Raw genomic sequence first — 27,995 nt, 5'->3', positions numbered from 1 at the left:
GAACGCCTATTCCTCCGAACCTCTGACCAGTTCTAGCGAGTAAAATTGGTAACAATGTGAGTCTAAGGAGACCGGCAGTGGGGGTGGGACGATAAGTCCCACGATAAGAACGATAAGTCAGGCAAAATACGAAGGCACCTAGAAGGGGCGGGGCTGAAGGCCAGGGCCGGCGTCCCTCGGCCTGAAGAGCTTGAAGCTCGTAGGCTTGGGGTAAGAGAGGCGCTCCTGTCCGCTAAGCCGGCGGGCCGAGGGTGTGGGCGGGGGTGCTGAGGAGGTTGTCAGTGGCAGGAACTTTGGGGTGGCTGGAAGGGGCGGGGTCGGTGGGCGAGGCTGGATGGAGGGGGGCGGGGTCGGGTGGGTGAGGCTGGGTGGAGAGGGTGGGGTGAGGGGGAGAGGCTGGGTGAAGGGGGCAGTGGTCGGGTGGGCAAGGCTGGGTGGAGGGGGAAGGGGGACACGGGGTCAGGTGGGAACAAGGTTGGGTTGGGAGACAGGAAGAGAAAAGGAGGGAGGATTGCGGAAGGCACTCTGCTCCAAGATCTCATCTTTCCATTCTCTACCCTACCTTATTTATGAGGCCTGGATTGTTACGAAAAAAAAGGAAAAGGCAAGGCGGCTAACGTTAACCTTTCTTCCATGCCCGAACCAGGCCTCCCAGATGTGTGGAACTGTCCCTGGAGCTGTAGCCCTTCACCACCATCTCTATCTCCTTCTGAGGGATCCTGAAATCTCTGTCATGGAAAAGTACCACGTGTTGGAGATGATTGGAGAAGGCTCTTTCGGGAGGGTGTACAAGGGTCGAAGAAAATACAGCGCTCAGGTGGTGAACAAAGAGGGATATCTCTTGGGTGGTATCCCACACCCTCAACTCCAGTGGAGAATGGGGCCAGAATACTGACCTGTATTCGTAGGACACTGATTCCTTCATACTTATGAAATATGAGCTCTGAAATTGGATTACTTGGGTTCAAATCGCAGCTCCACCACTTTCTAGCCTTAGAACTATAGACAAGTTACTCAACCTCTCTATGTCTCAGTTTCCTCATCTATAGAATGAAAATAGAACAGCGTCTTATTGGGGTATGAGGATTAAGTGTGATGTCACACTGAATAACTTAGAGCAGTGCTTGGCACCTAGTAAACAGCAATTATAATTATTATTAATATTATTATCTATCATACCATGAAGAAAGGGATAAACCACCTGAACTCTATTCTTCCCTCTTCATTTTTTCTTCCTTCCCTTTCCCCTAAATCCCTTAAATATTGAGTTCTTTATCCAGTTCTTTTCCCAGAATACACCAAAGGGATCTATCTGGCAGAGGCTCTTTCCTCCTAGGGTGAGAGCAGGGGAAACCTGGGTAAGACCAGGGTACCATGGGGAAAGTCGAGTGGGAGACTAGCAAGTATAGTGAGAATTGCTCAAACAATCTGAAGTCTGAGTTCTGGAGCTTTGAGGCTAATGTTTAAATAGTGTGGTTAGGCCTTGACTCTTGACCTTACCACTGACAGGTGGTGGCCCTGAAGTTCATTCCAAAATTGGGACGCTCAGAGAAAGAGCTGAGGAATCTGCAACGAGAGATTGAAATCATGCGGGGTCTGCGGCATCCCAATATTGTGCATATGCTTGACAGCTTTGAGACTGACAAAGAGGTGCGCTTTGGTTTTGGGTCACCTCTCGCCGAGAAGGGTCCCAGGAATTTCCCATCCTCAAAATGCATAAATGTGGAGCCATTAGTAGCATTGCCTTCTCCCTGCAGGTGGTGGTGGTGACAGACTATGCTGAGGGAGAGCTTTTTCAAATCCTAGAAGATGATGGAAAACTTCCCGAAGAGCAGGTATTCCTGGCTCAAACTTTTTCTACCCATGACCTCTTCTCAGTTTAAGGACTGAGAACTGAGGGCACTGAGAGGCTCCAGTTTGAAAACTCCCAAGTAAAATATAAGAGTCTAGGTATATGTAGAGGCAGTGTGGTGTGACAGTAAAGTATGTGAATGCTGGAACCCAAATCTCTGAATACAAAGGTTGGGTCTGCCACTTTGTAGCCTGATCTTCTTGGGCAAGTTACTTTAACTTCTCTTTGTTCGCTTTCCTCATTTTTTTTGGTTTTTGTTTTTATTTCCATTACTCTAGGAGGTGGATCAAAAAAGATCTTGTGGGCTTCCCTGGTGGCGCAGTGGTTGAGAGTCCGCCTGCCGATGCAGGGGACATGGGTTCGTGCCCTGGTCCGGGAAGATCCCACATGCCGTGGAGAGGCTGGGCCCGTGAGCCATGGCCGCTGAGCCTGCGCATCCGGAGCCTGTGCTCCGCAACGGGAGAGGCCACAAGAGTGAGAGGCCCGTGTACCGCAAAAAAAAAAAAAAAAAAAAGAGTGTGCTTCCTATGTTTTCCTCTAAGAGTTTTATAGTGTCCAGTCTTACATTTAGTTCTTTTTTTGTGTGCTACATGGGCCTCTTACTCTTGTGACCTCTCCCGTTGTGGAGCAACGGGGTCTTTTGTGTCTCCATACAAATTTTAAGATTTTTTGTTCTAGTTCTGTAAAAAAATGCCATTGGTAACTTGATAGGGATTGCATTGAATCTGTAGATTGCTTTGGGTAGTATAGTCATTTTCACAATATTGATTCTTCCAATCCAAGAACATGGTATATCTCTCCATCTGTTGGTATCATCTTTAATTTCTTTCAACAGTGTCTTATAGTTTTCTGCATACAGGTCTTTGGTCTCCCTAGGTAGGTTTATTCCTAGGTATTTTATTCTTTTTGTTGCAGTGGTAAATGGGAGTGTTTCCTTAATTTCTCCTTCAGATTTTTCATCATTAGTGTATAGGAATGAAAGAGATTTCTGTGCATTAATTTTGTATCCTGCAACTTTACCAAATTCATTGATTAGCTCTAGTAGTTTTCTGGTGGCATCTTTAGGATTCTCTATGTATAGTATCATGTCATCTGCAAAGAGTGACAGTTTTACTTCTTTTCCAATTTGTATTCCTTTTATTTCTTTTTCTTCTCTGATTGCCATGGCTAGGACTTCCAAAACTATGTTGAATAATAGTGGTGAGAGTGGACATCCTTGTCTTGTTCCTGATCTTAGAGGAAATGCTTTCAGTTTTTCACCATTGAGAATGATGTTTGCTGTGGGTTTGTCATATTTGGCTTTTATTATGTTGAGGTAGATTCCCTCTATGCCCACTTTCTGGAGCGTTTTTATCATAAATGGGTGTTAAATTTTGTCATAAGCTTTTCTGCATCTATTGAGCTGATCATATGGTTTTTCTTTTTCAGTTTGTTGATATGGTGTATCACATTGATTTGCATATATTGAAGAATCCTTGCATCCCTGGGATAAATCCCATTTGATCATGGTATATGATCCTTTTAATGTGCTGTTGGATTCTGTTTGCTAGTATTTTGTTGAGGATTTTTGCATCTGTATTCATCAGTGATATTGGTCTGCAATTTTCTTTTTGGAGTATCTTTGTCTGGTTTTGGTATCAGGGTGATGGTGGGCTCATAGAATGAGTTTGGGAGTGTTCCTTCCTCTGCAATTTTTTGGAAGAGTTTGAGAAGGATGGGTGTTAGCTCTTCTCTAAATGTTTGATCGAATTCACGTGTGAAGCCATCTGGTTCTGGACTTTTATTTGTTGGAAGATTTTTAATCACAGTTTCAATTTCATTACTTGTGATTGGTCTGTTCATATTTTTTTATTTCTTCCTGGTTCAGTCTTGGAAGGTTATACCTTTCTAAGAATGTGTCCATTTCTTCCAGGTTGTCCATTTTATTGGCATAGAGTTGCTTGTTGTAGTCTCTTAGGATGCTTTGTATTTCTGTGGTGTCTGTTGTAACTTCTTTTTCATTTCTAATTTTATTGATTTGAGTCTTCTCCCTCTTTTTCTTGATGAGTCTGGCTAATGGTTTATCAATATTGCTTATCTTCTCAATAACCAGCTTTTAGTTTTCTTGATCTGTGCTGTTGTTTTCTTTGTTTCTATTTCATTTACTTCTGCTCTGATCTTTATGATTTCTTTCCTTCTGCTAACTTTGGGTTTTGTTTGCTCTTCTTTCTCTAGTTCCTTTAGGTGTAAGGTTAGATTGTTTATTTCAGATTTTTCTTGTTTTTGGAGGTAGGCTTGTATTGCTATAAACATCCCGCTTAGAACTGCTTTTGCTGCATCCCATAGGTTTTGGATCGTCCTGTTTTCATTATCATTTGTCTCTAGGTATTTTTTGATTTCCTCTTTGATTTTTTCAGTGATCTCTTGGTTATTTAGTAGCATACTGTTTAGCCTCCATGCGTTTGTGTTTTTTATGGGTTTTTTCCCTGTAATTGATTTCTAATCTCATAGCGTTGTGGTCTTGATATGATTTCAGTTTTCTTAAATTTACTGAGGCTTGATTTGTGACCCAAGATGTGATTTATCCTGGAGAATGTTCCGTGCACACTTGAGAAGAAAGTGTAATCTGCTATTTTTGGATGGAATGTCCTATAAATATCAATTAAATTTATCTGATCTATTGTGTTACTTAAAACTTGTGTTTCCTTATTAATTTTCTGTTTGAATGATCTGTCCATTGGTGTAAGTGAGGTGTTAAAGTCCCCCACTATTATTGTGTTACTGTCGATTTCCTCTTGTATAGCTGTTAGCAGTTGCCTTATGTATTGAGGTGCTCCTATGTTGGGTGCATATATATTTATAATTGTTATATCTTCTTCTTGGATTGATCCCTCGATCATTACATAGTGTCCATCCTTGTCTCTTGTAACATTCTTTATTTTAAAGTCTATTTTATCTGGTATGAGTATTGCTACTCCTGCTTTCTTTTGATTTCCATTTGCATGGAATATCCTTTTCCATCCCCTCACTTTCAGTCTGTATGTGTCCCTAGGTCTGAAGTGGGTCTCACGTAGACAGCATATATATGCGTCTTGTTTTTGTATCCATTCAGCAAGCCTGTGTCTTTTGGTTGGAGCGTTTATTCCTTTCACGTTTAAAGTAATTATCGATATGTATGTTCCTGTGACCATTTTCTTAATTGTTTTGGGTTTGTTTTTGTAGGTCCTTTTCTTCTCTGTGTTTCCCACTTAGAGAAGTTCCTTTAGCATTTGTTGTAGAGCTGGTTTGGTGGTGCTGAATTCTCTTAGTCTTTGCTTGTCTGTAAAGCTTTTGATTTCTCCATCAAATCTGAATGAGATCCTTGCCAGGTAGAGTAATCTTGGTTGTTGTTCTTCCCTTTCAACACTTTAAGTATATCATGCCACTGCCTTCTGGCTTGTAGAGTTTCTGCTGAGAAATCAACTGTTAACCTTATGGGAGTTCCCTTGTATGTTATTTGTCGTTTTTCCCTTGCTGCCTTCAATAATTTTTCTTTGTCTTTAATGTTTGCCTATTTGATTACTATGTGTCTCGGCGTGTTTCTCCTTGGGTTTATCGTGTATGGGACTCTCTGCACTTCCTGGACTTGGGTGGCTATTTCCTTTTCTTTCCCACGTTAGGGAAGTTTTCAACTATTATCTCTTCAAATATTTTCTCGGGTCCTTTCTCTCTCTCTTCTCCTTCTTGGACCCCTATAATGTGAATGTTGTTGCATTTAATGTTGTCCCAGAGGTTTCTTAGGCTGTCTTCATTTCTTTTCATTCTTTTTTCTTGATTCTGTTCCGCAGCAGTGAATTCCAGCATTCTATCTTTCAGGTCACTTATCCGTTCTTCTGCCTCAGTTATTCTGCTATTGATTCCTTCTAGTGTATTTTTCATTTCATTTATTGTGTTGTTCATCTCTTTTGTTTGTTCTTTAATTCTTCTAGATCTTTGTTAAACATTCCTTGCATCTTCTTGATCTTTGCCTCCATTACTTTTCCGAGTTCCTGGATCATCTTCACTATCATTATTCTGAAATCTTTTTCTGAAAAGTTTCCTATCTCCACTTCATTTAGTTGTTCTTCTGGCGTTTTATCTTGTTCCTTCATCTGGTGCATAGCCCTCTGCCTTTTCATCTTGTCTATCTTTCTGTGAATGTGGTTTTTGTTCCACAGGCTACAGGATTGTAGTTCTTCTTGCTTCTGCTGTCTGCCCTCACTTTCCTCATTTTAAAATGGAAATAATAATAATGTCTACCTCATAAGGCTATTGTGAAGATTGATGAGTTAATTCCTGTAAAGTGTTTGAAAGAGTGCCTGACACAAGTGTTCAATATATCTAGCTATTTTTAATGCTGTTGTTATTGTTAGGCACCTCTAGGTAAGAAGGCCCAGTGTGGTGGTACCAGAGAGGCAGGAAGGGATAAGCGTTGTGGTTAAGGCAGGATTCACCACCAAGGCACAGTGGTTAGCCGTAGGATTTGGTTGAAGACATTCTCCAGCCATATTCATTCTAGGGATTTCTCTGTACTCTAGCAAGTAGGCCCCCTTCAGGACTTCCTGTCACAGCATTCTGTTTCCTTCCAAGCATTCATCATTATTTGTAAGCCATCATCTTATTTGTTTTGTCAGCCTTGTTTGTTTGTCTGGCTACTTCTCTTGAGAGAAGGGACTTTGTCTTATTTAATAACAGCTAATATATATTGAATGCTAAGTGCCAGGCACCATTCTGAGCAATACGTTACTTTACATGCTTTAACTCATTTAAATCCTCACAATGATCCTATGAAATAAGTAGTATCATTATTGTCGCCTTATGGGTAGATGATGAATCTGAGAGCCATAAGATAATTTGCATGTGGTCATGCAGTTAGTGAGACTCAATAAATTTTCCTTGAACGAATGAATGAACAAATGAAAGAATGAATGGATAGGGGAGCAAGAACTAAGGAAGGTATCTTGTGAAGCTCTGGAAGAAAGGGAAGGAAGAGAAGATCACATCAGTAGTAGTATTAGGGTGGAGTCTTTGGGCTCATCAGCAGACTCCTTCCGCTGACTTCTCCTTTCTTCCTCTCACCTGACTGTTTGACCCCTAGGTTCAGGCCATTGCTGCCCAGTTGGTGTCAGCCCTGTACTATCTGCATTCCCACCGCATCCTCCACCGAGACATGAAGCCTCAGAACATCCTCCTTGCCAAGGGTGGTGGCATAAAGCTCTGTGACTTTGGGTGAGGTGCCTGACCTTCTGTCTCTGCTTCCAGTTCTGCAGGGAGCCTTAGATCATATGCTTGAGTTCCTTGGGCCTCATTTTAGAACCTGAGCTGGAGACTGGGATTCCTGCTGGGTCTTGGAAGATGGTCTGTTTGTTCAGGTTGGGGATATCTCGCACAGTGATAGGTAGCAGTGACCAGCTCTAGAGTTTATTATTTCTCTATTTCTCTATCTGTCTATCTCACACAGTGACCAGCTCTAGTGTTTATTATTTATTCATTTATCTATCTAATTTTTGGCCCTACCCACTGCATGCTGGATCTGAGTTCCCTGACCAGGGATCGAACCTGCGCCCCCCTGCAGTGTAAGCACAGCATCTTAACCACTGGACCGCCAGGGAAGTCTCTCTTGTTTTTATTGAATATCTTCTTTTTCCATTTTGATTCCATCATCTACTGCAGATTTGCCCGGGCTATGAGCACCAACACGATGGTGCTGACATCCATTAAAGGCACACCACTCTACATGTCTCCAGAGCTGGTGGAGGAACGACCATACGACCACACCGCGGACCTCTGGTCTGTGGGCTGCATACTGTATGAGCTGGCAGTGGGCACTCCTCCCTTCTATACCACGAGCATCTTTCAGCTGGTCAGCCTCATTCTCAAGGACCCTGTGCGCTGGCCCCCCACCATTAGTCCTTGCTTCAAGGTGATGGATACTGAAAGACTGCTTTTGCATCAGAAACCTGTCTCCCTCTGCCCTGTTCCCTTTTCCACAATTTTTTTCCAGAGCTGGGGCTGCACTTTGCAGTTACTTAATTGATGCAGGAGCTGGGGCAAGCTGCCTTGCTTTTGTACTGCAGAGCCTTATTCTGGGAGGGTGATCTAAGGTGTGCCCAATTTGGTAGTAGCAGCCCCTCCTTGGGTCAGGCTGTCCTTTATCAAAATGGAGAGGTAATTTCAAGACACCAGAAACAGATATTGGTCCCTTTACACACTCTCTATTCTACTAATTTCCTATCAGATGCAATGGCCGAATGATTTCCAGATTTGCCAACACAGCTGTCCTCTTCCTGAAAGAATCTTTAGATATCCAAATGGCCATAGCTGATGGGGCTAGCTCACTGATTAGGGGCAGAGGATAGAGATGGTGCCTGTCTTTTGCAGTTAAATCTCAGCAGGCCGGGGTGGGGGTGGGGGGAGGGAGGAAAAGGAATTGACCTTTTTTATTTTTCATCTAGGGCAAGATTTGAGCCTTCAATAAAATTTAAATGCAGCCTTCTCCCAGGGTAAAACCTCATGATAACTTTCCTTTGTTTTATCTAAGATGAAAAGAGACAAGTTTCTCCCCAACCTATTTAGCTGGGGGTGGCCCAAATAATTATCAAAAAGAACCTAAACAAAGGAAGCATAATTGGGTGATATCCATAAGATATACATTCTCCCTTAGGGCAGACATGCAGGTATCTCCAGCAAGAGCCAAGGTGTAATGATCACCTTGTTTTAGAACAAGGGTTGTAATCTACTAGTACCTTCTATTCCTATTTCAGGCCCAATTGAGGATTTCCCCAAGGACACCTTATAACAGATGTACCCTTTTCAGACAGTCTCCCCGCCCCTCCACCATCTGAAGACTTGCTGAAAGATTTGTTTTTGAGTGCTCCCAAACACATCTTTACACAATGACTTATGCGTGTGAGTGTGCTTTTAACTGTAAGTGCATTTGTTCCTACCCAGCACAAACAAACCACAGTCAAAGGGAGGGCAAAGTGAGCAGTTTGGGACCCCCTTGAATGTTTGCTTTCTGAAGATGATTGTGAAGATGACATCCCTCTCTTTCTCTTCGTTTTTTTTCACTTCTTCACAAAGCTGTTGACATTGAGATTTCTGGTTTTACTTTTGGGGTTCTAAAATGTCCATGGACAGGAACTGGGGCTCCCCAGAAGGTGAGGCAGTGAGGTCTGTTCATGATTTCAGCCAGGGAAATGAGGCCTAAGGATAGGATTAGAGAGGGCGTGATTAAGACCAGCCAGTCTGTTGTAAGAATGCACTCAGGAGTCTTGGTTGGCCGATTCTGATGAGTTTGAGAGAGCCTGTGGAGAAGTGAAGGCTGATGGGGTATCCTTTCTCTCCACAGAACTTCCTTCAGGGACTGCTCACCAAGGACCCCCGGCAGCGTCTGTCCTGGCCAGACCTGTTACATCATCCCTTTATTGCTGGTCGTGTCACCAGTGAGTCCTTAGGGTTCCCAGGGCTCTTGCACTTCCCTAATACTCTACCCAATGCAACCCCTGACCCCAACGTCTGGATCCAACATATATTCTTTTCCCCACCAGCTTGAATTTTCTCCCTAGCCCTTTGCATGACCCTTGCCACTTCCCTTGTAACCCCAGTCCCTCTTTGTCACTTTGTCAAAAGGGTCTCCTTCCACAGAAGCCTGGAGATGCTGAAGTTGTCTCTGGCCAAATGGAAACAGTGGCGCAGCTCCAGTGTGATCACCTGTCCCCCTCTTCTCTCCTTGCAGTATTAACCGAGTCAGCAGGCCCAGATTTGGGTACCCCATTCACCAGTCGCTTACCCCCAGAACTTCAGGTCCTAAAGGACCAACAGGCGCATCGTCTGGCCCCCAAGGGCAATCGATCTCGCATCTTGCGGCAAGCCTATAGGCACATGGCTGAGGAGGCCAAGCAGAAGGTGTGTGGGGCAGAAGGGCATGTATGACATAGCCAGGCTAGTGACTGGGGGAGTTGGAGAAGGAGGGTGACTTTCTAGGGTTGGGAAGGGGCCACGAATAGGATTCATAGTGCCTTATGACAACCAAGTAGTTCTGACTCAGTGTCTCATTTCCCGCAGAAACACCAGAACCCAGGACCTGCCCTCGAGCAAGAGGACAGGACCAGCAAGGTGGCTTCTGGCACAGCCTCTCTGACCAGACTAAAGGCCACTCCTCAGGAACCAAGTCTCTTGACTGGGGTCTTAGGCTCAGAAATGAAGAGCAGCTGGGCTGAGTGGAGGGCTGGAGAAGCTCCCCCTGCGCCTTGGTGAGGAGGGTAGAACCAGGGATTTATAGGATGAGGTCGCTTGCAGATCTTTGGCTCCAGTCAAAGCAAATACAGCATGGTCCCTGTCACTCACTACTGCCTAAATGTAGACAGGGCCCTGGGAGTCTTGAGTCCTGGGTGCCTGAACCCTAATTCCAGGTATTGATACTTTCCTGATTCATCAGGAAACGTGGAAACTTTCCTTTCTCTATGTCTCGGTTGTATTGATTCATTAACTGAAAAGGAAAGAATCATCTCCACGCAAAATGGAAGATTATTTGAGTTGAGAGCTACGGGTGAAAACCGCCAAGGTAGCTTTGAGAAGAAGATCCAAAGTGGGAGGGCAGTCAAGGATATGCGTGTAGTGGACCTGTCCTGTCCTGGCCAGATCCTAGAAGGAGGTCTCCTCTAGCCAATCCTATATGGCTTATTTTTCATTCCTATCCTGGATGTAGAGGGAGGGACAAGTTCATGAACTCTAAGCCTCACAGGTCTGGAACTCATCTTACTCCCTGCTTCCTCTAGCAGGGAAAACTGGATCACCCAGGATTGTGAGCAAGCATTCCCAGAGCTGAGGCCAGAGGTGGTGGGCCAGCAGAGCCTTGATGCAGTGGACCTAGAAAATGAGGTGAGACCTAGGGGCTCCTCCTGGCCTTGTCCCTGCCATGGGATGTTGGGTCTTGGTAGATGTTTTCTAGAACAGTGATTCCCAACCCTCCAAGGAATAGCTCCCTTTGTGTTAAAAATTGCTTTCTTATTATTTATAGATTTTAATTGCATAGTATCTGAACATTTAATTATCAAAAATTGGAGTACATAAGTAAAAAGGAAAGTCCCTCTTGAGCCTTATTTCAGTCCCAGAGGTGTCTGTCTCCTTCCTAACTTTTTGTGCTTTTTCATATATTTATATATATGTCCACATAGAATATATAGTTTGGCTGTTTTTACATTACTGAGTTCATACCATATGTATCGTTTTGCCTCATGCATCTCTTACATGATCTGTTCTAGAGATCTTTCTACATCTACTTCAATCTTTTGTTTTTTTAAGGTTTTAACTTTTTATTTTGAAAACATTTCAAACTTAAATAATAATTGTGAAAATAGAACCAAGAATTCTTATATACCCTTTCACCCAGATTCACCAATTGTTAAAATTCTGCCACATTTGCTTTGTGGTTCTCTTTCTCTATATATGGACACATCATCTTTCTGAACCATTTTAGGGTAAGTGCAGACATGCCCCTTTACTGCCAAATGTACTTTAGTGCGTATTTGCTAGGATCAAGGTGATGCACTTGCACCACCTCAGTGCAATTATAGAAGTCAGGAATTTGACACTGATATGATCCTGTTACTTAATCTACAGTCCATATTTAGATTTTGCCAATTGCTCTGGTAATGTTCTTTATAGCAAAAACATGTTTTTCCCCCAGTCCACAATCCAGTCCAGTGTTAAGCATTGCATTTAGTTGTTATGCTTCATTAGTCTCCTTTAATCTGAAACTGTTCCTACTCTTTCTTTGTCTTTCATGCTTGATAGTTTTTAGGTGCACAGGTCAGTTATTTTGTAGAATGTTCCTCAAATTGATACTTTTGCATAATTAGATTCGAGTCATGCATTTTTGGTGGGCACACTACATAAGTGATGCATTGTCAGTACTACAGTCTTTTTAACAACTTCTTAGTATGTCCTAATATGTATGTGCCATGGTTGATTATTCCCTTACTGACTGGCTCTATGATGTTTCCAATTTTTTTTTATTATAAACCACGCAGTGGGTATCTTTCTAGGTGTCTTTTTATGCACACCTGCCAGTGTTCTCCAAGAGACTTTTCAAGACCCCTCATTTACTGCCAACTCTACCTTTTTAAACGGGTGGCTGAAAAAAATACATCTGTGCCAAAGGAGTCACTGGCCTTTTGCAGTTACTTCATGATTCCCCAGGTTGGGAGCTACTACCCTTGAACCTGACACACTCCTCCTGACCTCCTTCACTCCCTGATGCCTCAGGAGCCAGGCAACGATGATGCTGAGTGGCGGCACCTGCTAGAGACCACTGAGCCTGTGCCCGTCCAACTGAAGGCCCCTCTCGCCCTGCTGTGCAATCCCGACTTCTGCCAGCGCATCCAGAGTCAGCTGCATGAGGCTGGAGGGCAGGTAACCAGCAGAAGCATACCATGGATGAAACTGGAGACTGTTTTCACAGATGAGGCATTAAAAAACGTTGATTGACATAAGGAGAAAGGAAGTTTGTCCCTTTCCTATTCTCTTTCACTCCGTCTGTTCAATTCAAGGAGATTTGCCAACCTCCTTTAGTAATACAGAAAGAGCAGACCTTGGGTTTTTCTTTCTGAAGGGAAAAGTATTCCTCTAGAGCAGGGATCAGCAAACTTTCTGGTGGAACTTTTTTAGGCACTGTTGTCCAAGAGGAAAAAATGGAGGATATCATGTAACGACTTCTATAATGAGAGAAGACACATTTCCACAAAATTTTTGACAAAATTAAAAACATGTAACAATTTAAGTGTGTAATATTTTCTAATGCAGGTATACTAATGAGAAGAATGAGATTCTTTTTTAGGGGATAACATCTTGCTTAATTGGTGTTCATAATTAGTATTCTCTCCTACAAAGCCTTTCCTTGTGTCTCTGAAATGGTGATCTTCTTTCCTGGGAACTCACCGAAGTATGTTGTGTGCATCTCTCTCTCTTTTCTTTAAAGTTTTTTTTTTAAATTTTATTTATTTATTTAGGTTGCGTCAGGTCTTAGTTGTGTCATGTGGGATCTTTCGTTGCGGCCAGCGGGCTTCTCTCTAGTTGTGGCGTGTGGGCTCCAGGGCGCGTGAGCTCTGTAGTTTGCAGCACGTGGGCTCTCTCGTTGAGGCGCACAGACTCAGAAGTTGTGGCGCGTGGGCTTAGTTGCCCCGCGGCATGTGGGATCTTTGTTCTCCGACCACGGATCGCACCCGCATCCCCTGCATTGGAAGGCAGATTCTTTACCACTGGAAAGAAGTCCCTTTTCTTTAAAGTTTTAAAAAATAATTTTTAGTAAATTTACCAAGTTGTGAAATCATCACCATAATTCAGTTTTAGAATATTTTCATCACCCCAATAAGATGATTCTTAACTATTTACAGTTAATTATCATTCCCACTCCTAGTAACAGGAGACTACTTTCTGTCTATTATATTTGTGTTTTCTGAACATTTCATATAAATATGATCATACAATGTATAGTCTTTGTGTCTGACTCCTTTCTCTTAGCATAATTTTTTTTTTTTTTTTTTTTTTTTGCGGTACGCGGGCTTCTCACTGTTGTGGCCTCTCCCATTGCGGGACGCGCAGGCTCAGCGGCCATGGCCACGCGCCCAGTCGCTCCACGGCATGTGGGATCTTCCCAGACTGGGGCATGAGCCCGTGTCCCCTGCATCGGCAGGCAGACTCTCAACCACTGCGCCACCAGGGAAACCCTTAGCATAATGTTTTTGAGGTTCATTCATGTTGTAGCGTGTATCAATACTTAATTCCTTTTCATTGCTGATTAATATTCTGCTGTACGGATATATCACATTTTGTTTATCCATTCCACTAATTGATTGAAATTTGGATTGTTTCCAGTTTTTGGCTTTTATGAATAATGCTGCTTTGAACATCCATGAGGAAGCCTTTGTGTGGACATATGTTTTCATTTCTCTTGGGTGTATGCATAGGAGTGGAATTGCTGGGGCATATAGTAAATTTATGTTTAAGATTTTAAGAAACTGCTGGACTATTTATTTTCCAAAGTGGCTGCACCATTTTACATTCTCACCAGCAATGTATGAGGGTCCTCATTTCTCCACCTCCTTGCCAACATGTATTACTGTCTGTCTGTCTGAGTGTAGTCATTTTAGAGAGAGTGAAATAGTATCTCATTGCCATTTTAATTCACATTTTGCTAATGACTAATGTGAGCATCTTCTCATGTGCTTATCAGACATTTGTATTAATATTTCTTCTTTGGTGAAATATCTAATCATTTCTTTGGCTCATTTTTAAGTTGGGTTGTTTTCTACTTGAGTTGTAAGAATTCTCTGTATCTTCTGGATATAAGACCTTTATCAGATGTATGATTTGCAAATATTTTCTCCCAGTCTCTAATATGTCTTTTTATTCTCATAAGAATGTCTTTTGAAGCACAAAGGTTTTAAATTTTGAAGTCCAGTTACCATTTTTTTCCTTTGTGGATTATACTTCTGGTGTTGTATCTGAGAAATCTTTTTTAAACCCAAAGTCTTGAAGATTTTCTCCTATGCTTTTTCTAAAAGCTTTCTAGGGCTTCCCTGGTGGCGCAGTGGTTGAGAGTCTGCCTGCCGATGCAGGGGACACGGGTTTGTGCCCCGGTCTGGGAAGATCCCACATGCCGCGGAGCGGCTGGGCCCGTGAGCCATGGCCGCTGAGCCTGCGCATCCGGAGCCTGTGCTCCGCAACGGGAGAGGCCACAACAGTGAGAGGCCCGCGTAAAAAAAAGCTTTCTAGACTTTTAGCTCTGACATTTAGGTCTCTGACCCATTATGAGTTGATTTTTGTATATATTGTGAGGTAGGGATGTAAGTTCATCTTTTCGCATGTGGTTATGTAATCATCCCAGCACCATTTGTTGAAAAGACTCTCCTTTCGCTCTTGAATTACCTTGGCACCCTGCACCTCTCTTTTGGCCCTTATCTGTCCTCCTTGTGTTGGATAATTTTTCAGTGGGGAAAGAGGTTAACAACTCTGCCTCCAGGGTAAAACTTTCTGAGTTAGAATTCCAGCCAAACTACTGTGTGTGATTATTGACTACTTACTTAACCTATCTAGAAGCTTCAGTCTCCTCGTCTATAAAATGGGTAATTGTATTTACTTTACAATCACTAGGGTTATTGTAAAGATTAAGTGAGTAAATAAGTGAACAGATTCAGAACAGTGAGTAGCATATTGTAAAGCGGTTGATGTAAACGTTAGTCTTCTTTTGAAGAATAACCTTTTAAAAAATAACCATTTAAAAATATAATACTGTCCTGTATAAAAATAAGTGGTAGGTAGGATCTGGCCTGCAGGTCATATTTTGTCAACCCCTGATCTAGAGTTGAATAATATTGTTTTGTCTATCTGGAGTTGAGCAACATTGTTTTGTGCCCATTGTTTTTAATTTTCAGAAATGTGTGTGTGTGGTTTCATTTTGTTTTAAGGTGAAGGGCTGGAGAAGGGAGGGAGCAGATAGGAATGTCACTGGGTCTGTCACTGACTGAGGGGAGGTGTTCCCCCCTCCCCCCGGTTTGGTCACCTCTAAGTCAGGTGACCTGGCCATCTATATTCCCCTTTCCTGGTACACTTTCCCTGTTTCTTTGTTCTCCTTTTCTGGGTTTTAGATTCCCAAAGAAAGGAATGAAAACATTTGGTCTGCTTTGTCAACATCTTGGGGACACTTGGTATCTGTGACTCTCCTTCCTTTACCTCTCATAATATCGATTACTGTCTCTTTCCCTTGTGTCACCCAGATCCTGAAAGGCGTGCTGGAGGGCGCTTCCCATATCCTTCCTGTGCTCCGGGTCCTGAGCAGTCTTCTGTCCAGCTGCGGTGGTGACTCTGTTTCCTTGTACTCCTTCTGCCGAGGGGCAGGGCTCCCCTGGCTGCTGCTCAGCCTCCTCCGACACAGCCAGGAGAGCAGCAGTATCCAGCAGGTAAGCGCTGTGCCAGGAGCCTCTCAAGACTTAGCAGAATTTCTTCTCTTTGGATTTCTTTTCTTTGAATTGCCATCTCTATTTGGCCCAACTGCCTTTTCTTTTCTTCTCCTCCTCTCTAGTTAGTAGATCATGAATTGCAAATTCTCATGCCTTCCGAGGCCAGGCAGATAATGTCATCAGTGAAGTAGACTGTGTGTGACTGTATGAATCAGTGGGAATGTGAGAAACTGAGATCTCGTGCTCAGTCGGAACGGGGCATCCTCTCCTCAGCGCCAGCTCACTGTTGTTAGGGGGGAATATGGGCTCAGTGGTGCCAGATCCTGCAGTTTTCCAAGAAAAGCTAGGAATCCAGATTTTTATGTGCAATTTCCCAATATTTAAAGCACTGTGTTTTTTTTTGTTTGTTTGTTTGTTTGTTTTTGCGGTATGCGGGCCTCTCACTGTTGTGACCTCTCCCGTTGCGGAGCACAGGCTCCGGACACGCAGGCTCAGCGGCCATGGCTCACGGGCCCAGCCGCTCCGTGGCATGTGGGATCTTCCTGGACCGGGGCACGAACCCGCGTCCCCTGCATCGGCAGGCAGACTCTCAACCACTGCGCCACCAGGGAAGCCCAGAGCACTGTGTTTTGAAAGGTAAAATCCTAGGCTTTACAGGCCTGATTTTATAGAGCAGGGTACTGAAATTCAGAGATTAACTAACTCACACACGGGCACTGCCTTCTCAGTGGTCATGGAGATGATAAGTGGGAGAGCTAGGAGTGAGTCTCAGTGTCCACGTCCCTGTGCTGTGTCCCGACGCAGCTGAGCTGAAAGGCCGGAATGCAGAAATGTTTAACGTGGCCAAGGCTTGGCGGCTGGAATCTGCACTCTGCCGATGAGTGTTAGTCTTGAGAGTTTTTAAGGAATTTAGAAAAGAATTTGAGCTATTTTGAAAAATAGAACCTCCTAAACTCCAAAATGCTGTTCAGGCCCAAACAAGACACATTTTCTGGCTGTTTACAGCCCGTCGGCCGCCACTTTGTTACCTCTGGATCTCCTCTCTCTGTCCAAACACTCTCTTCCCTCTGTCCCTTTCTGTTTGCTCAGCCTGACTGGATATCTGACACACTTTTCCCTTAGTCTTTGTTTCCATCCCCTACATTGCCCTAACTCTCTGTCCTCTTCCCTGGCAGCAGCATTGGTATGGGACCTTCTTACGGGACCTGATGGCTGTGATTCAGGCCTACTTTGCCTGCACCTTCAATCTGGAGAGGAGCCAGACAGGTGACAGGTGGGATGAGAGACATTTTGCTCTGTTGGCCAGTTTGGCTTCAGTTTCTACCCCCATTTCTTCCCATCCCCATTAGGAAGAGGCCAAGTAAGGAGAAGCCATGATTTGTGCCAGGTTTAGGGGTCAGCTGAGTGACCTCTTAGAGTCCACCTAGTCCTCTTAAGGACCCCGAGACACCTCCAAGTTTGCGCACGGAACTTCAGGTTCTAAGCGTTAGCAGTCACACTAAATGGAAGGCTCAGGGTGTGAATAAGCTAGAGAAAATGACAAAGAGGCCTGGAGGTATGTATGTGCAACTGTGTGTGTGTGTGAGGGGAGAGGAGAGAGAGCACTCTGATGTGTTCCTTTGCAGAGATTCTCCTACCTGCCCTGAACGGACCCATTCACAACATGTGGGCTTTTAGTAGAGAGATGAGAAGAAACCACGGACTCATTTTTTCCTAGCCTACAGGTATTTCAGGAAGCTGCCAACCTCTTTCTGGAGCTCTTGGGGAAACTACTGGCCCAACCAGATGACTCCGAGCAGACTTTGCGGAGGGACAGCCTTATGGTAATCTGCTCCCCCTTCCAGATTTCTGTCTGTGGTTTTCCCTGTGTTTCTCCCATCCTCTTTCTTATGGCTCTGTAGAGTTAGATCGAGGTAATACAACAAATGTTTGTTGAATGCCAGCTATGTGTCATATGCCATCTGAGTAAGAGAAAGTCCCCATCTTCAAGGGATCAGGGCTAGTCTAATAGGAGAGATGTGATCAAGGACAACAGTGTGAAAAGTACATTAGAACTTCATGTAAAATGTAGAAGCACCGCTGAAGAAGACTAACACTACTTGGAGGGTCATAGAAGAAATCTTTTTTTTTTTTTTGGACCCGCCACGCAGTATGTGGGATCTTAGTTCCCTGACCAGGGATTGAACCCGTGCCCCTTGCAGTGGAAGCACGGAGTCTTAACCACTGGACCGCCAGGGAAATCCCTAAGAGTCATAGAAGAAATCTTGAAGGAGGAAATCATCTCTGCTAGGATTTGAAGAATGAACAGAAGTTTGCCAGGTGGATGAGGCAGGAAAGTAGGGAGGACATTCCGGGTAGAAAGAGCAACCTATATTAAAGCCCAGAGGCATTAAGCAGTGTGGCCTATTTTAGGGAACTACAAATAGCAGTATTTCTTCTTGAATAGACTTGCAGATCAGCTAGTATTCCCAACCTTGTTTGTCCTACAGACTAGTAACCTATGTGGGTTCTCTCTCCTGGACTCTGGAGGTGAGGGATGGGAAGGGAGGCTTGAAAGAGAAAATAGTTGAGTTCTGACTGATCTCAGAGGAGACAGAGAGCAACATGCTCAAGGAGGGAAACAATTGCCTGGTCGTTGTTCAGACTGGAAACTGGGAGCACAGATTTGGGCTACATTCCTACTTCCAGCTAGCAGCTAGCAGTCCATTCAGTCTCTCTCTTTTTTTTTTTTTTTTTAAATTTATTTATTTATTTATTTATTTTTGGCTGCATTGGGTCTTCATTGCTGCGCACGGGCTTTCTCTAGTTGCGGCGAGCGGGGGCTACTCTTCGTTGTGGTGCACGGGCTTCTCATTGCAGTGGCTTCTCTTGTTGTGGAGCACGGGCCCTAGAGCACAGGCTCAGTAGTTGTGGTGCTTGGGCTTAGTTGCTCCCCAGCACGTGGGATCTTCCCGGACCAGGGCTCGAACCCTTGTCCCCTGCATTGGCAGGCAGCTTCTTAACCACTGCGCCACCAGGGAAGCCCAGTCTCTTCTCTTCTGAGAGCCCATTTTAACATCCCCCACCCTTTCCGGTAAGGAAGCTTTTAACATCTAACGTATGTTTTGGCCAGTAGTGACTCACATTATTGGTCAGCACTTCTCATATGTCACTGTGCACTGAGTAGCATGGGGAGTTTGGAATAAATTCCCCACCTCTCGAAATTCTGAATCAATAAGACTGGGTTGGGAAGGACCCATGAATCCCCAGGAATTCTTATACTCAGGGTCCACAGATAATACTTTGAGAAACTCATCTAGGGAGCAGCTGATCAGAATAAAAGGATTGACACCTAAAATTCCTGTCCTTGAAATGTGAAGGCAGATATATGGCACTTTCTGTGTGAGGAATCCTTAAGAGTCCATCAGCTGGTCCCCCTGGGTTTCTCTCCTCCTTTCTCAGGTTCTCCGGGCACTCCTGCTCCTTATGCTAAGTCCAGTCAGTTTTCTGATGTGCCTGCTGTTAACCCTGCCTTGTCTCCCTTAGTGCTTTACTGTTCTGTGTGAAGCCATGGATGGGAACAGCTGGACCATCTCCAGAGCTTTCTACTCCAGCCTGATGACCACACAGCGGGCTGTGTTGGACGGGCTCCTTCATGGCTTGACAGTTCCACAGCTCCCTTTCCACAGCCCCCCAGGTAACTGGAATGGGAAGGTAAGGTTCTCTTGACCTACTTGTTGAGTAGGTCCAGCTCTGCTCTTTCTCCTGCCATTACCTAGAATAAGCCTGGCATTTAGTGAGTGTTAAATAACTATGAACTGAGAGAAAGAATGGGGAATCTTAAACAACCAACGCCTTCCTGCGTTCTTTGCCTTTCTCGCAGGAGCCCCCGAGGTGAGCCAGCTGCTTCGGGAGCAGAGTGAGGATCTGCCTGGAGCCCTCTCCTCGGCACTGGCAGCCTTATGCACTGCTCCTGTGGGGCTACCTGGCTGCTGGGAAGCCAAGGCGCAGGTCTGAGCTACAATTTTTTTGTTCCTGTCCTCCCTGTTGCCAAAGTAGGGGAGGCTGGCCCAGCTTTTCAGAAAGGCAGAAAAACAAGCTTTTATGCCTCCCTTTACTCAGTACTTCCAGAAACAGATGCTCCCACTAGGTTTGAGCCACTTGTAGAACATGATGTAGCCAAAATCCCAGAGCCCTTGTTCAGCTGATTAGAGAGCTCAGTGACAAACTGCCCGTGTGGTGGGGTAGCTGATCTGAAGCCACCAGTGATGCTTCCTCAAGGGTTCAAGATTCAGATTTGCTGCTCCCTTTTGGCTAGCAACACTTTCCTCTGTACCTGCTGGCAGTGGGACTTAACTAGGCCTTGCCTTTTGGTTCTCCACTGTCCATGAAGACTGGGAATGGAATGGGGGCTGAGGTTCCTGGTGAATCTGGGGAAGAGTGGCTAGCAGGGGGTTGAGAGTCCTGATTAGTTGGAGATATGAGAGGAATGGGATTGGAATAATGGGAATGGGATTGAGTCTTCAGGTATGTCTCTACAGATCTCCCGGCATTTGGCAAACCAGCTCACTGAAGACAGCAACCAACTGAGGTCATCCCTCATCTCTGGCCTGCAGCATCCCATCCTGTGCCTACACCTTCTCAAGGTACTGCCTGCCCATTAACTCTTGGCCTTTCAGACTTCTTTTTCACCCCAAGGACTAAGAGAGAGAGAAAGAGACACTGAGAGAAATGAGAGATTCCCCCCTTGGAGGACCCCTTTCTGCTTTTAAAATTGTTCAGCTGAGATGGCCCTACTGTCAGCCAGTCCTCAGCAGAACCGAGAAGTGTCCACATCTCACAGTCTTTCAGCAAGAGGCACAAGTGGCCTGAATTTCTCTAATATCCCTAGTTGTGGATACTAGATCTGTCGAGAGGCTAGCCTGCTTTCAGCTGAGCCTTTCAATCTAGGAGCCCAGGGGCTGCTCTGCCTCCCTGACAGACTCCTTCCCACTCCCTTTAGGTTCTCTACTCCTGCTGCCACGTCAGTGAGCCCCTGTGCTGTCTTCTAGGGCGAGAGCCCCTGGCCTTGGAGTCACTGTGGAAGTTGGTCCAGGGCAAGGTAGGCCGGCAGCACGAGTGGGCATCTCTTGGGGGCCCCACCATCTCAATCAGAGGAGCCTCTGGTATCTCGGGTTTCCTTTGTAGGTAAAGGTAGTGGATTGGGAAGAGTCTGCTGAAGTGTCACTGTACCTCCTCTCCCTTCTTGTCCTTCACCTCCAAGATCTGCCTTCTGGGTGAGTCATAAAGCAGCGTCTCTCCACTGAAATCTTCCACCCACATAGCTCACCCAGACATGGATTGTGGGGAGTGACACCCTACAGCCTATCCTTAGGAGGGATTGGGACAGAGGGTGTGAGGGTTTCTGTGAGGGCAGCAGCCTTGATGTATCTCTTTATTCCAGAATGGAGAAGCTAGGCAGTGAGGTTGCTACTGTCTTTACCCATTCACACGTCGTCTCTCTTGTGGTGAGTTTTCAACCTTCATCTTCCTCCACTTTTCACCCTATCATCCCACCCTTCTGCAAGCAGGAGAGTCATTTCCTAATTTGCAGCTGTTTGTGAGGCATTCTTCTGGACCAGGACAAAGAAATAAATCCTGCCTGTCCCAAGTACCATTCAGATGCGGACATTCCTCCACCTTGTCTAACTCTCCACAGAGCGCAGCAGCCTGTCTGTTGGGACAGCTTGGTCAGCAAGGGGTGACTTTTGACCTCCAGCCTGTGGAGTGGATTGCAGCTGCCACACATGCCCTGTCCGCCCCTGCGGAGGTGAGCTCTACCAGGGAATGCAGACACGCATTTTCTCTGAGTCAAATAAGATCTGCGTTCAGGGAGAAAGACTGAAATGCCAGCAAGCCTAGAGTAAACTAAGGAGTGTGAGAGAATCAAGGCGTCTTTCCTGTCCTATCCTTCTGCCCTCGGATAATAGATCCCTCTGAGTCCAGACTGTCAGGGCTTTAGGTTTGTTGTTAACTTGCAGGACCTCTGATGGGGGAGGGGGAGGGGGAGGGGGAGGCAGCGTGTGTGTGTGTGTGTGTGTGTGTGTGTGTGTGTGTGTGTGTGTGTGTGTGTGTGTGTGTCTCTCTCTCTCTCTCTCTCTCTCTCTCTCTCTCTCTCTCTCTCTCTCTCTCTCTCTCTCTCTCTCTCTCTCCCCCCCCCCACCTCTGGCACTTGCCTCCTGAAGGATCTCCCCTCCAGCCTCTCTCCTCTTCAGTCCATTTTCTTCACTGCCACCAAAGTGAGCTTTCGTAAAGGAAAACCTGCCCATTTGTTCAACCAGTAATTATTTCACACATAAATATAATAGTGAGTACCAGGCACTATTCTCGGCTTTGAGAATACAGTAGTGAAAGGAGAGACACAAAAATCTCACCCATGTGGAGCTTGTGTAAGTCCTCAGTGGCTTCCCACGGTTTCTGGGTTAATGCCTAAATTGGTTAGCAGGCTACTCAAAGCTCATCTGTTCCCTCTGGGCTCTCTAATCCTGCTCCACCAAAGAATTAACATTTCCAAAGTTCACTGTGGTCTCTCACGACCTGCCTTTATGGAAGCTTTGACCTCTCCCTTCCTCATCTCCCTTTTATTTTATTTTTTTAAAATTTTATTTATTTATTTAACATCTTTATTGGAGTATAATTGCTTTACAATGGTGTGTTAGTTTCTGCTTTATAACAAAGTGAATCAGTTGTACACATATACATATGTCCCCATATTTCTTCCCTCTTGCATCTCGCTCACTCCCTCTCGTCTCCCTTTTAAACTTTTAATTCCATCAGTTTCCTACCTCCAGGAGGCAGAGTTAGCACTCTCAGCTGTGTCCCGTTCCCTCTCCACAGCCCTCACTCACAGCCTCTCCTGTAGCAAAAGCATCTTCCTAAACTCTAATGGTTTGTCTGCCTGCTCACCCTACTGACTGTGTGTCTTTAGGACAGAGTTAGTCATTGAACGAATAGGCAGGAGCCAAGACTCCTAAGTCCAAAAGAACTCTCCCCACTACACCAGGCTGAAGAAGAACTCCTCCTGCCTGACTTGGAGTTGGGAGCACAGGCCTGTGTGGTCACCTCACCCCTCTCAGATCTGCTCTCTTCCCACCTCTCTCCGACAGGTCCGGCTGACTCCACCGGGTGGCTGTGGATTCTATGATGGCCTCCTCATGCTTCTGCTGCAGCTGCTCACCCAGGTACAGCTGCATCCTAGGACGGATGGGAAGTAAGGAGAGCTGCTTTGGGGAGCCACTGGCCAATAGGAAGGAAGAAGCAACACAGTCACCTCTCCTCTCACACCGCCTGTGATGGCCTTAAATGGGACCCATCTGCTGTCAGTACGGACCCTTTGAGGGGAACCATTCAGCTACATCCCTTGGGATTCAGTGGGAAGAAAGTTGTAATTCCCTGGTTTCCAGTAGACATACACATGGGTTGAGAGGTTAGGGGTTAAGATGTGATAAGCGAGGGAACTGGGACAACAGGGAAATCCTAGGTGGGAAAACAGAAGGAATTATTTCTGGGACTCCTCTTCCTCATAGGTCAGGGACAAGAGTGAAAAAAGGCGTTTTGACTCCTGTCTTGGACCTCCTCGTTTACCCTCATTCAATTTTGTCTCTAGCAGGGGAAGGGTAATCCAGTAAGGGTCGTGGCTAGCTCAGAAATGTGGACCGTTCTGTGGCACCGCTTCTCCATGGTGCTGAGGCTCCCTGAGGAGGCATCTGTACAGGAAGAGGAGCTGTCACTGTCCAGTCCACAAAGCCCAGAGCCAGACTGGACGCTGATCTCACCCCAAGGTATCTTTCCAACAGCACAGCCCCTCTTGTCGGGCCAGTGTGTTGATTCCTCTTCAAGGGGAAACAGCCTAGAACTGGGTTAGCCCATGGAGGTGGCTACTGCTGCTGCCACCTGGGGAGAGGGTGGCAGAGTCTGTGCTGGAGCTGCTCAAGGACAGGGAAGGGACTGAACAGGGGGTAGCCCTGAGAGCCTTGGGGATGCAGTGGCATCCTGACCTCTTGCCTGCTCCACTGGGTCCCCATTCTTGGTGTTTCCAGGTATGGCAGCCCTGCTGAGCCTGGCCATGGCCACCTTTACCCAGGAACCCCAGTTATGCCTGAGCCACCTGTCTCAGCGTGGAAGTATCCTCATGTCCACCCTGAAGCATCTGCTTTTGCCCAGCTTCCTGCATCACCTGACCCAGGCGTGAGTTGGAGCTAGAGGAGGGAGACCAGAAAATTCAATGTTGGCTGTTGGGGGGAGGAGGAGGGGAAGGCAGGAGAGAAAGAGCTGACAGCTTGAGCTATGAGGCAAGAAATGGGATTACTGAGGTTGGGGAAGGAGAGCTGGACTAGGGAATTTGAGAAGAGTCGGGGGAAGAAAACTAAAGGGTGGGTGCACCAGACTGAGTATATCCTTCCACTCTCCCCTCCTTAGGCCTCAGGGGCCTGAGTTTCTCCCCGTTGTGGTGCTCTCTGTCTGCCAGCTCCTCTGCTTCCCCTTCGCCCTGGATGTGGACGCTGACCTCCTTGAAGGTGTCTTGGCTGACCTCACAGACTCAGAAGTCACAGCCCACCTGCTGCAGGTACTGGGGAAGCTACCCAGGCAGGAACGTGGGAGAGGAAGTTGGCCCAACCCTGTGTACTCAAATTCACTTCCCGACAGCTCCGGGGCTCTCGCAGGCCCCTGTAGGAGTGCAGCACCTGGCTTGGTCTAAGAGTTGAGTGGAGAAAGCATTCGGGCCTGAACAGCGGCATGTGGTTGGAGCTGGGCTGGTGCCTCTTCTCTCCATCAGTCCGATATCTGGATTCACTTGGAACCCAGTGGGGCAGATATCTTAGTCTAGGCCCTGGAGACTCAGCTCCTCAGCTGGGAATCACTTCCTTGGAAATTGTTGGCATTAAGCAGTGAGTGGGTCTCTGGAGCAGAGAGACTAAGTCCTTGCAGAGCAAGGCATGGACTTGGGAAGGACCTGTTCTCCTGGGCGCCACGTTGTGTCTCACGTGCGGTGCTGTGGCTCAGGTCTTCCGGCTTTCTGTGGTATTCTCACCAGAGTTTGGCTTTTCTCTCTCCCAGATTGTGGGCTCCGTCTCAGTATCTTGCTGCAGTGTATTCTCCCTCTCCCTGCACCCCTCCCCCTTCTCCAGGTCTGCCGCCACCATCTTCCACTGACACAAGCCGAGCTGCCCATCAGTCTGCTCACACGCCTGGCCCTCTCTGAGCCCCCCTGTCTCAACCAGTTTGTGAGCACAGTAGCCGCCTGCCCTACAACCACCATCTCATTCCTCTCAGCTGCCCTCCTGGGTGACCAGCCGCTGCTGACCTCTGACCTTCTCTCCCTCTTGGCCCACACCGCTCGGGTACTGTCTCCCAGCCATTTGTCCTTTATCCAAGAACTCCTGGCTGGCCCCGATGAATCCTATCGGCCCCTGCGCAGCCTCCTGGGCCACCCAGAGAATTCTGTGCGGGCCCGTACTTACGGGCTTCTGGGACACTTGCTCCAGCACAGCGGAGCCCTGCGTGGGGCCCTGCAGAGCCAGCTAGGACTGCTCAACCTTTTGCTGCTGGGGCTTGGAGACAAAGACCCTGCTGTGCGGCGTGGTGCCAGCTTTGCTGTGGGCAATGCAGCCTACCAAGCTGGTCCCCTGGGGCCTGCCCTGGCAGCTGCGGTGCCCGGTATGACCCAGCTCCTTGGAGATCCTCAGGCTGGTATCCGGCGCAATGCCGCATCAGCTCTGGGCAACTTGGGGCCTGAGGGTTTGGGGGACGAGCTGGTACGGTGCCAAGTACCCCAGCGGCTCCTAGAGGTGGCGTGTGGAGACCCCCAGCCAAATGTGAAGGAGGCCGCCCTCGTTGCCCTCCGGAGCCTCCAACAGGAGCCCTGCATCCATCAGGTACACCTGAGGGGACTTTGGAATCACCATGATGGGGCTGGTTTTCACAACATTTTTCTGAGATAGTCTTTAAGGAATTGGGACATCTAGAAACCCAAGCTGTATCCTTCTCTGGGATCAGGAAACCCAGGGGCCGTGACTTGGTCATGAGTTTTTCATCTAACATTTCACACCTGGAGAAGGGAGGGGACCTGGAAGAAGGCTCCATTGGGCTAGGAGATGCCTGGGATCTCAAGGACCAGCGTTTCTTTCTTCTGGAGGCTGTGCAGGAGGGAGGTGAGGGAAGACTAGACGTTGAGGTATAGAGTGGTTTCATTCTGAGGGCCATGAAGGTGCTAACTATCTTTTTTAGCACTTACCATGTGAAAAGTACCATGCTAAGCATTTTACCTTTATTATCTGGTTTAAGCTTTGCTTCTCATTTTGCAGGCAATGAAACTGAGGCACAAAGAATTTAATAACTTGTCCAAGTTACAAAGCTAATATGTAGGATTGGACTTTTGAACTCAAGAGTCTAAGTCCAGAGCCCATGCTCTTTTTTTTTTTCCTTTGGCTGTGCCACAGGGCATGTGGGATCTTAGTTTCCTGACCAGGGATTGAACCTGTGGCCTCTGCAGTGAAAGCATGGAGTCTTAACCATTGGACCACCAGGGAAGTTCCTAGAGCCCATGTTCTTAACCTGCTTTACTCTGTTTTTTTCTTTTTTCTGCTCAATTTTCAGTATATAAACAGCCCAATGGAAAAATCATACGTCTACCTATGATAAAGCTAAACCTCCAAATTATAATAGTTCAATGTGGCAGCATCGGGTGGTCCATGCAGAAGGGAGGTTCTGACAGGATGGTTATGATATATATTAGAGTTTTTTGGCAGTCCGTGTGGGGAAATAATAAAAGGGATTCTTGGTGGTAAGGAGGTCCAGACCCACTGGTCTAGATCCACAGCTGGGAGTCTCACCTTTTGGCTTAGTTTTACTGCTGCATTTATTACCTCTTCCTGGGGACAAGTGCATAGGTCCTTTGGTGCCTTGGTTTCATGGTCTATAACCAAAGAGAATGGAAATAGACCTCTGGTCCTGGTGATTCCTGTCCCCAAGGTCTGTCTTCTCCCACACAACCTATTTTGAGTCCCCAAGAGCTCATTTTCCTTTTCTTCCTTTTCTAGAGTGGGAATTGCTGGGCCAAATCACAGTCCTCTGCATGTCATGTTCTGTCATCTCTCTCTATCCCACAGGTGCTGGTGTCCCTGGGTGCCAGTGAGAAGTTAGCCTTGCTCTCTCTGGGGAATCAGTTACTGCCACGTAGCAGTCCCAGGCCGGCCTCTACCAAACACTGCAGGAAGCTCATTCACCTCTTGAGGCCAACCCACAATACATGACCCCAGATTCCTGGGGTCCAGCCTCCAACGTTCATTGCCCTACTGTTGCCAGCCCTTCCTTTTTCTGCTCTACAAGCCGCCAACTCAACCAAGAGCTAAAGAGACTGAAAGAGATAAGCTGCCAATCAACTGATTTGAGAACGAGAACCTAGAAGAGATTTATGTATAAAGCTCCTTCTTTCCCCCAGATTCAGGATGATTTCAGCCAGTAAACTTCATTATTGTTGGTGCCAGAGGAGATTCCTTTCTTCTCTACATCAGGGGGTCTTTTCTCCAATAATGTGCCTTTAAACCCAAGGGACATGCCTCCTGGACCTTAGGGAGACACCTTCTACCTGAGAGGTCTCTTCCTTTCTGGAGCTCCTGAAATCTTCCCAGCAGGTTCTTGTTTTAGATGCAGTGGTCCCAGACAGTGATGAAGACAGAGCCTGCCTCTAGGGGATAGCCTGCTGTGGGGATAAATGCCATCAGTCCCTGTTATGGAGGGCTCCCCAGCCTGTAGCCCCCATTCCCATCCATTGGTGGGGGTGTACCTTTTCTTTCTTCCTTCCTTCCTCCCTCCCTCTTTCCTTCCTTCCTCCCTTCCTTCCCTTCCCTTCCCTCCCTTCCTTCCTTCCCTCCCTCCCTCTCTCCTTCCTTTTTTCTTTTTTTTTTTTTTAACCCTACTTGGAGCTGCCAGGGTAAAGAGTTGAGAGATTCAGCTCTTTTAGCTGATGTGTGATGCTGGAAGCACTGGTTTTCTGTTCACAGAAGATCCTGGTTTGGAAGCTTATTTATATCTTTTCCTGCCTTCCAGCTTCCTCCATCCCAGATGAGCTGCATGTGATCACCTACTTCCAAGCCAGGGCCAGTGGAGCTGAAATAGGAAAGGATAGGATTAAACAGAGGGGTAAATTGGATTGCTTTCTGATCTCA

The 27,995-nt window shown here is 46.3% G+C and overlaps 1 protein-coding gene across 1 annotated transcript; it reads left to right on the top strand.

Moving 5' to 3' along the window:
• The first annotated feature begins 165 nt into the window (after nt 1-165).
• On the top strand, nt 166-27,371 carry STK36 (serine/threonine kinase 36). Its single transcript, XM_060016099.1, has 27 exons — nt 166-210; nt 647-817; nt 1,510-1,650; nt 1,758-1,835; nt 6,948-7,078; nt 7,523-7,772; nt 9,201-9,294; nt 9,588-9,757; nt 9,917-10,104; nt 10,630-10,732; nt 12,119-12,265; nt 15,628-15,810; nt 16,986-17,083; nt 17,528-17,633; nt 19,336-19,486; nt 19,673-19,800; nt 20,331-20,435; nt 20,792-20,890; nt 20,977-21,065; nt 21,233-21,296; nt 21,488-21,598; nt 22,935-23,009; nt 23,435-23,609; nt 23,868-24,015; nt 24,247-24,394; nt 24,957-25,703; nt 26,937-27,371. Exons 2-27 carry the CDS (start codon nt 656-658, stop codon nt 27,078-27,080), a joined length of 4,035 nt encoding a protein of 1,344 aa, XP_059872082.1. The 5' UTR covers nt 166-210; nt 647-655; the 3' UTR covers nt 27,081-27,371.
• The last annotated feature ends 624 nt before the right edge of the window (nt 27,372-27,995 follow it).

The sequence above is a fragment of the Delphinus delphis genome, chromosome 7 (assembly GCF_949987515.2).
Source record: "Delphinus delphis chromosome 7, mDelDel1.2, whole genome shotgun sequence".
Taxonomy (NCBI): Eukaryota; Metazoa; Chordata; class Mammalia; order Artiodactyla; family Delphinidae; genus Delphinus; species Delphinus delphis.
The sequence above is the reverse complement of the archived record's forward strand: the minus strand, read 5'-3'. Positions and strand labels throughout refer to the sequence as shown.

Excerpts from the sequence above, each read along its gene's own strand:
- STK36 (XM_060016099.1), top strand. The coding sequence starts at position 656 with ATGTGTGGAACTGTCCCTGGAGCTGTAGCCCTTCACCACCATCTCTAT. Across the intron at positions 21,599-22,934 it reads CCCTGTCCGCCCCTGCGGAG|GTCCGGCTGACTCCACCGGG; the intron begins GTGAGCTCTACC and ends TCTCTCCGACAG. Across the intron at positions 24,016-24,246 it reads CTGCATCACCTGACCCAGGC|GCCTCAGGGGCCTGAGTTTC; the intron begins GTGAGTTGGAGC and ends TCCCCTCCTTAG.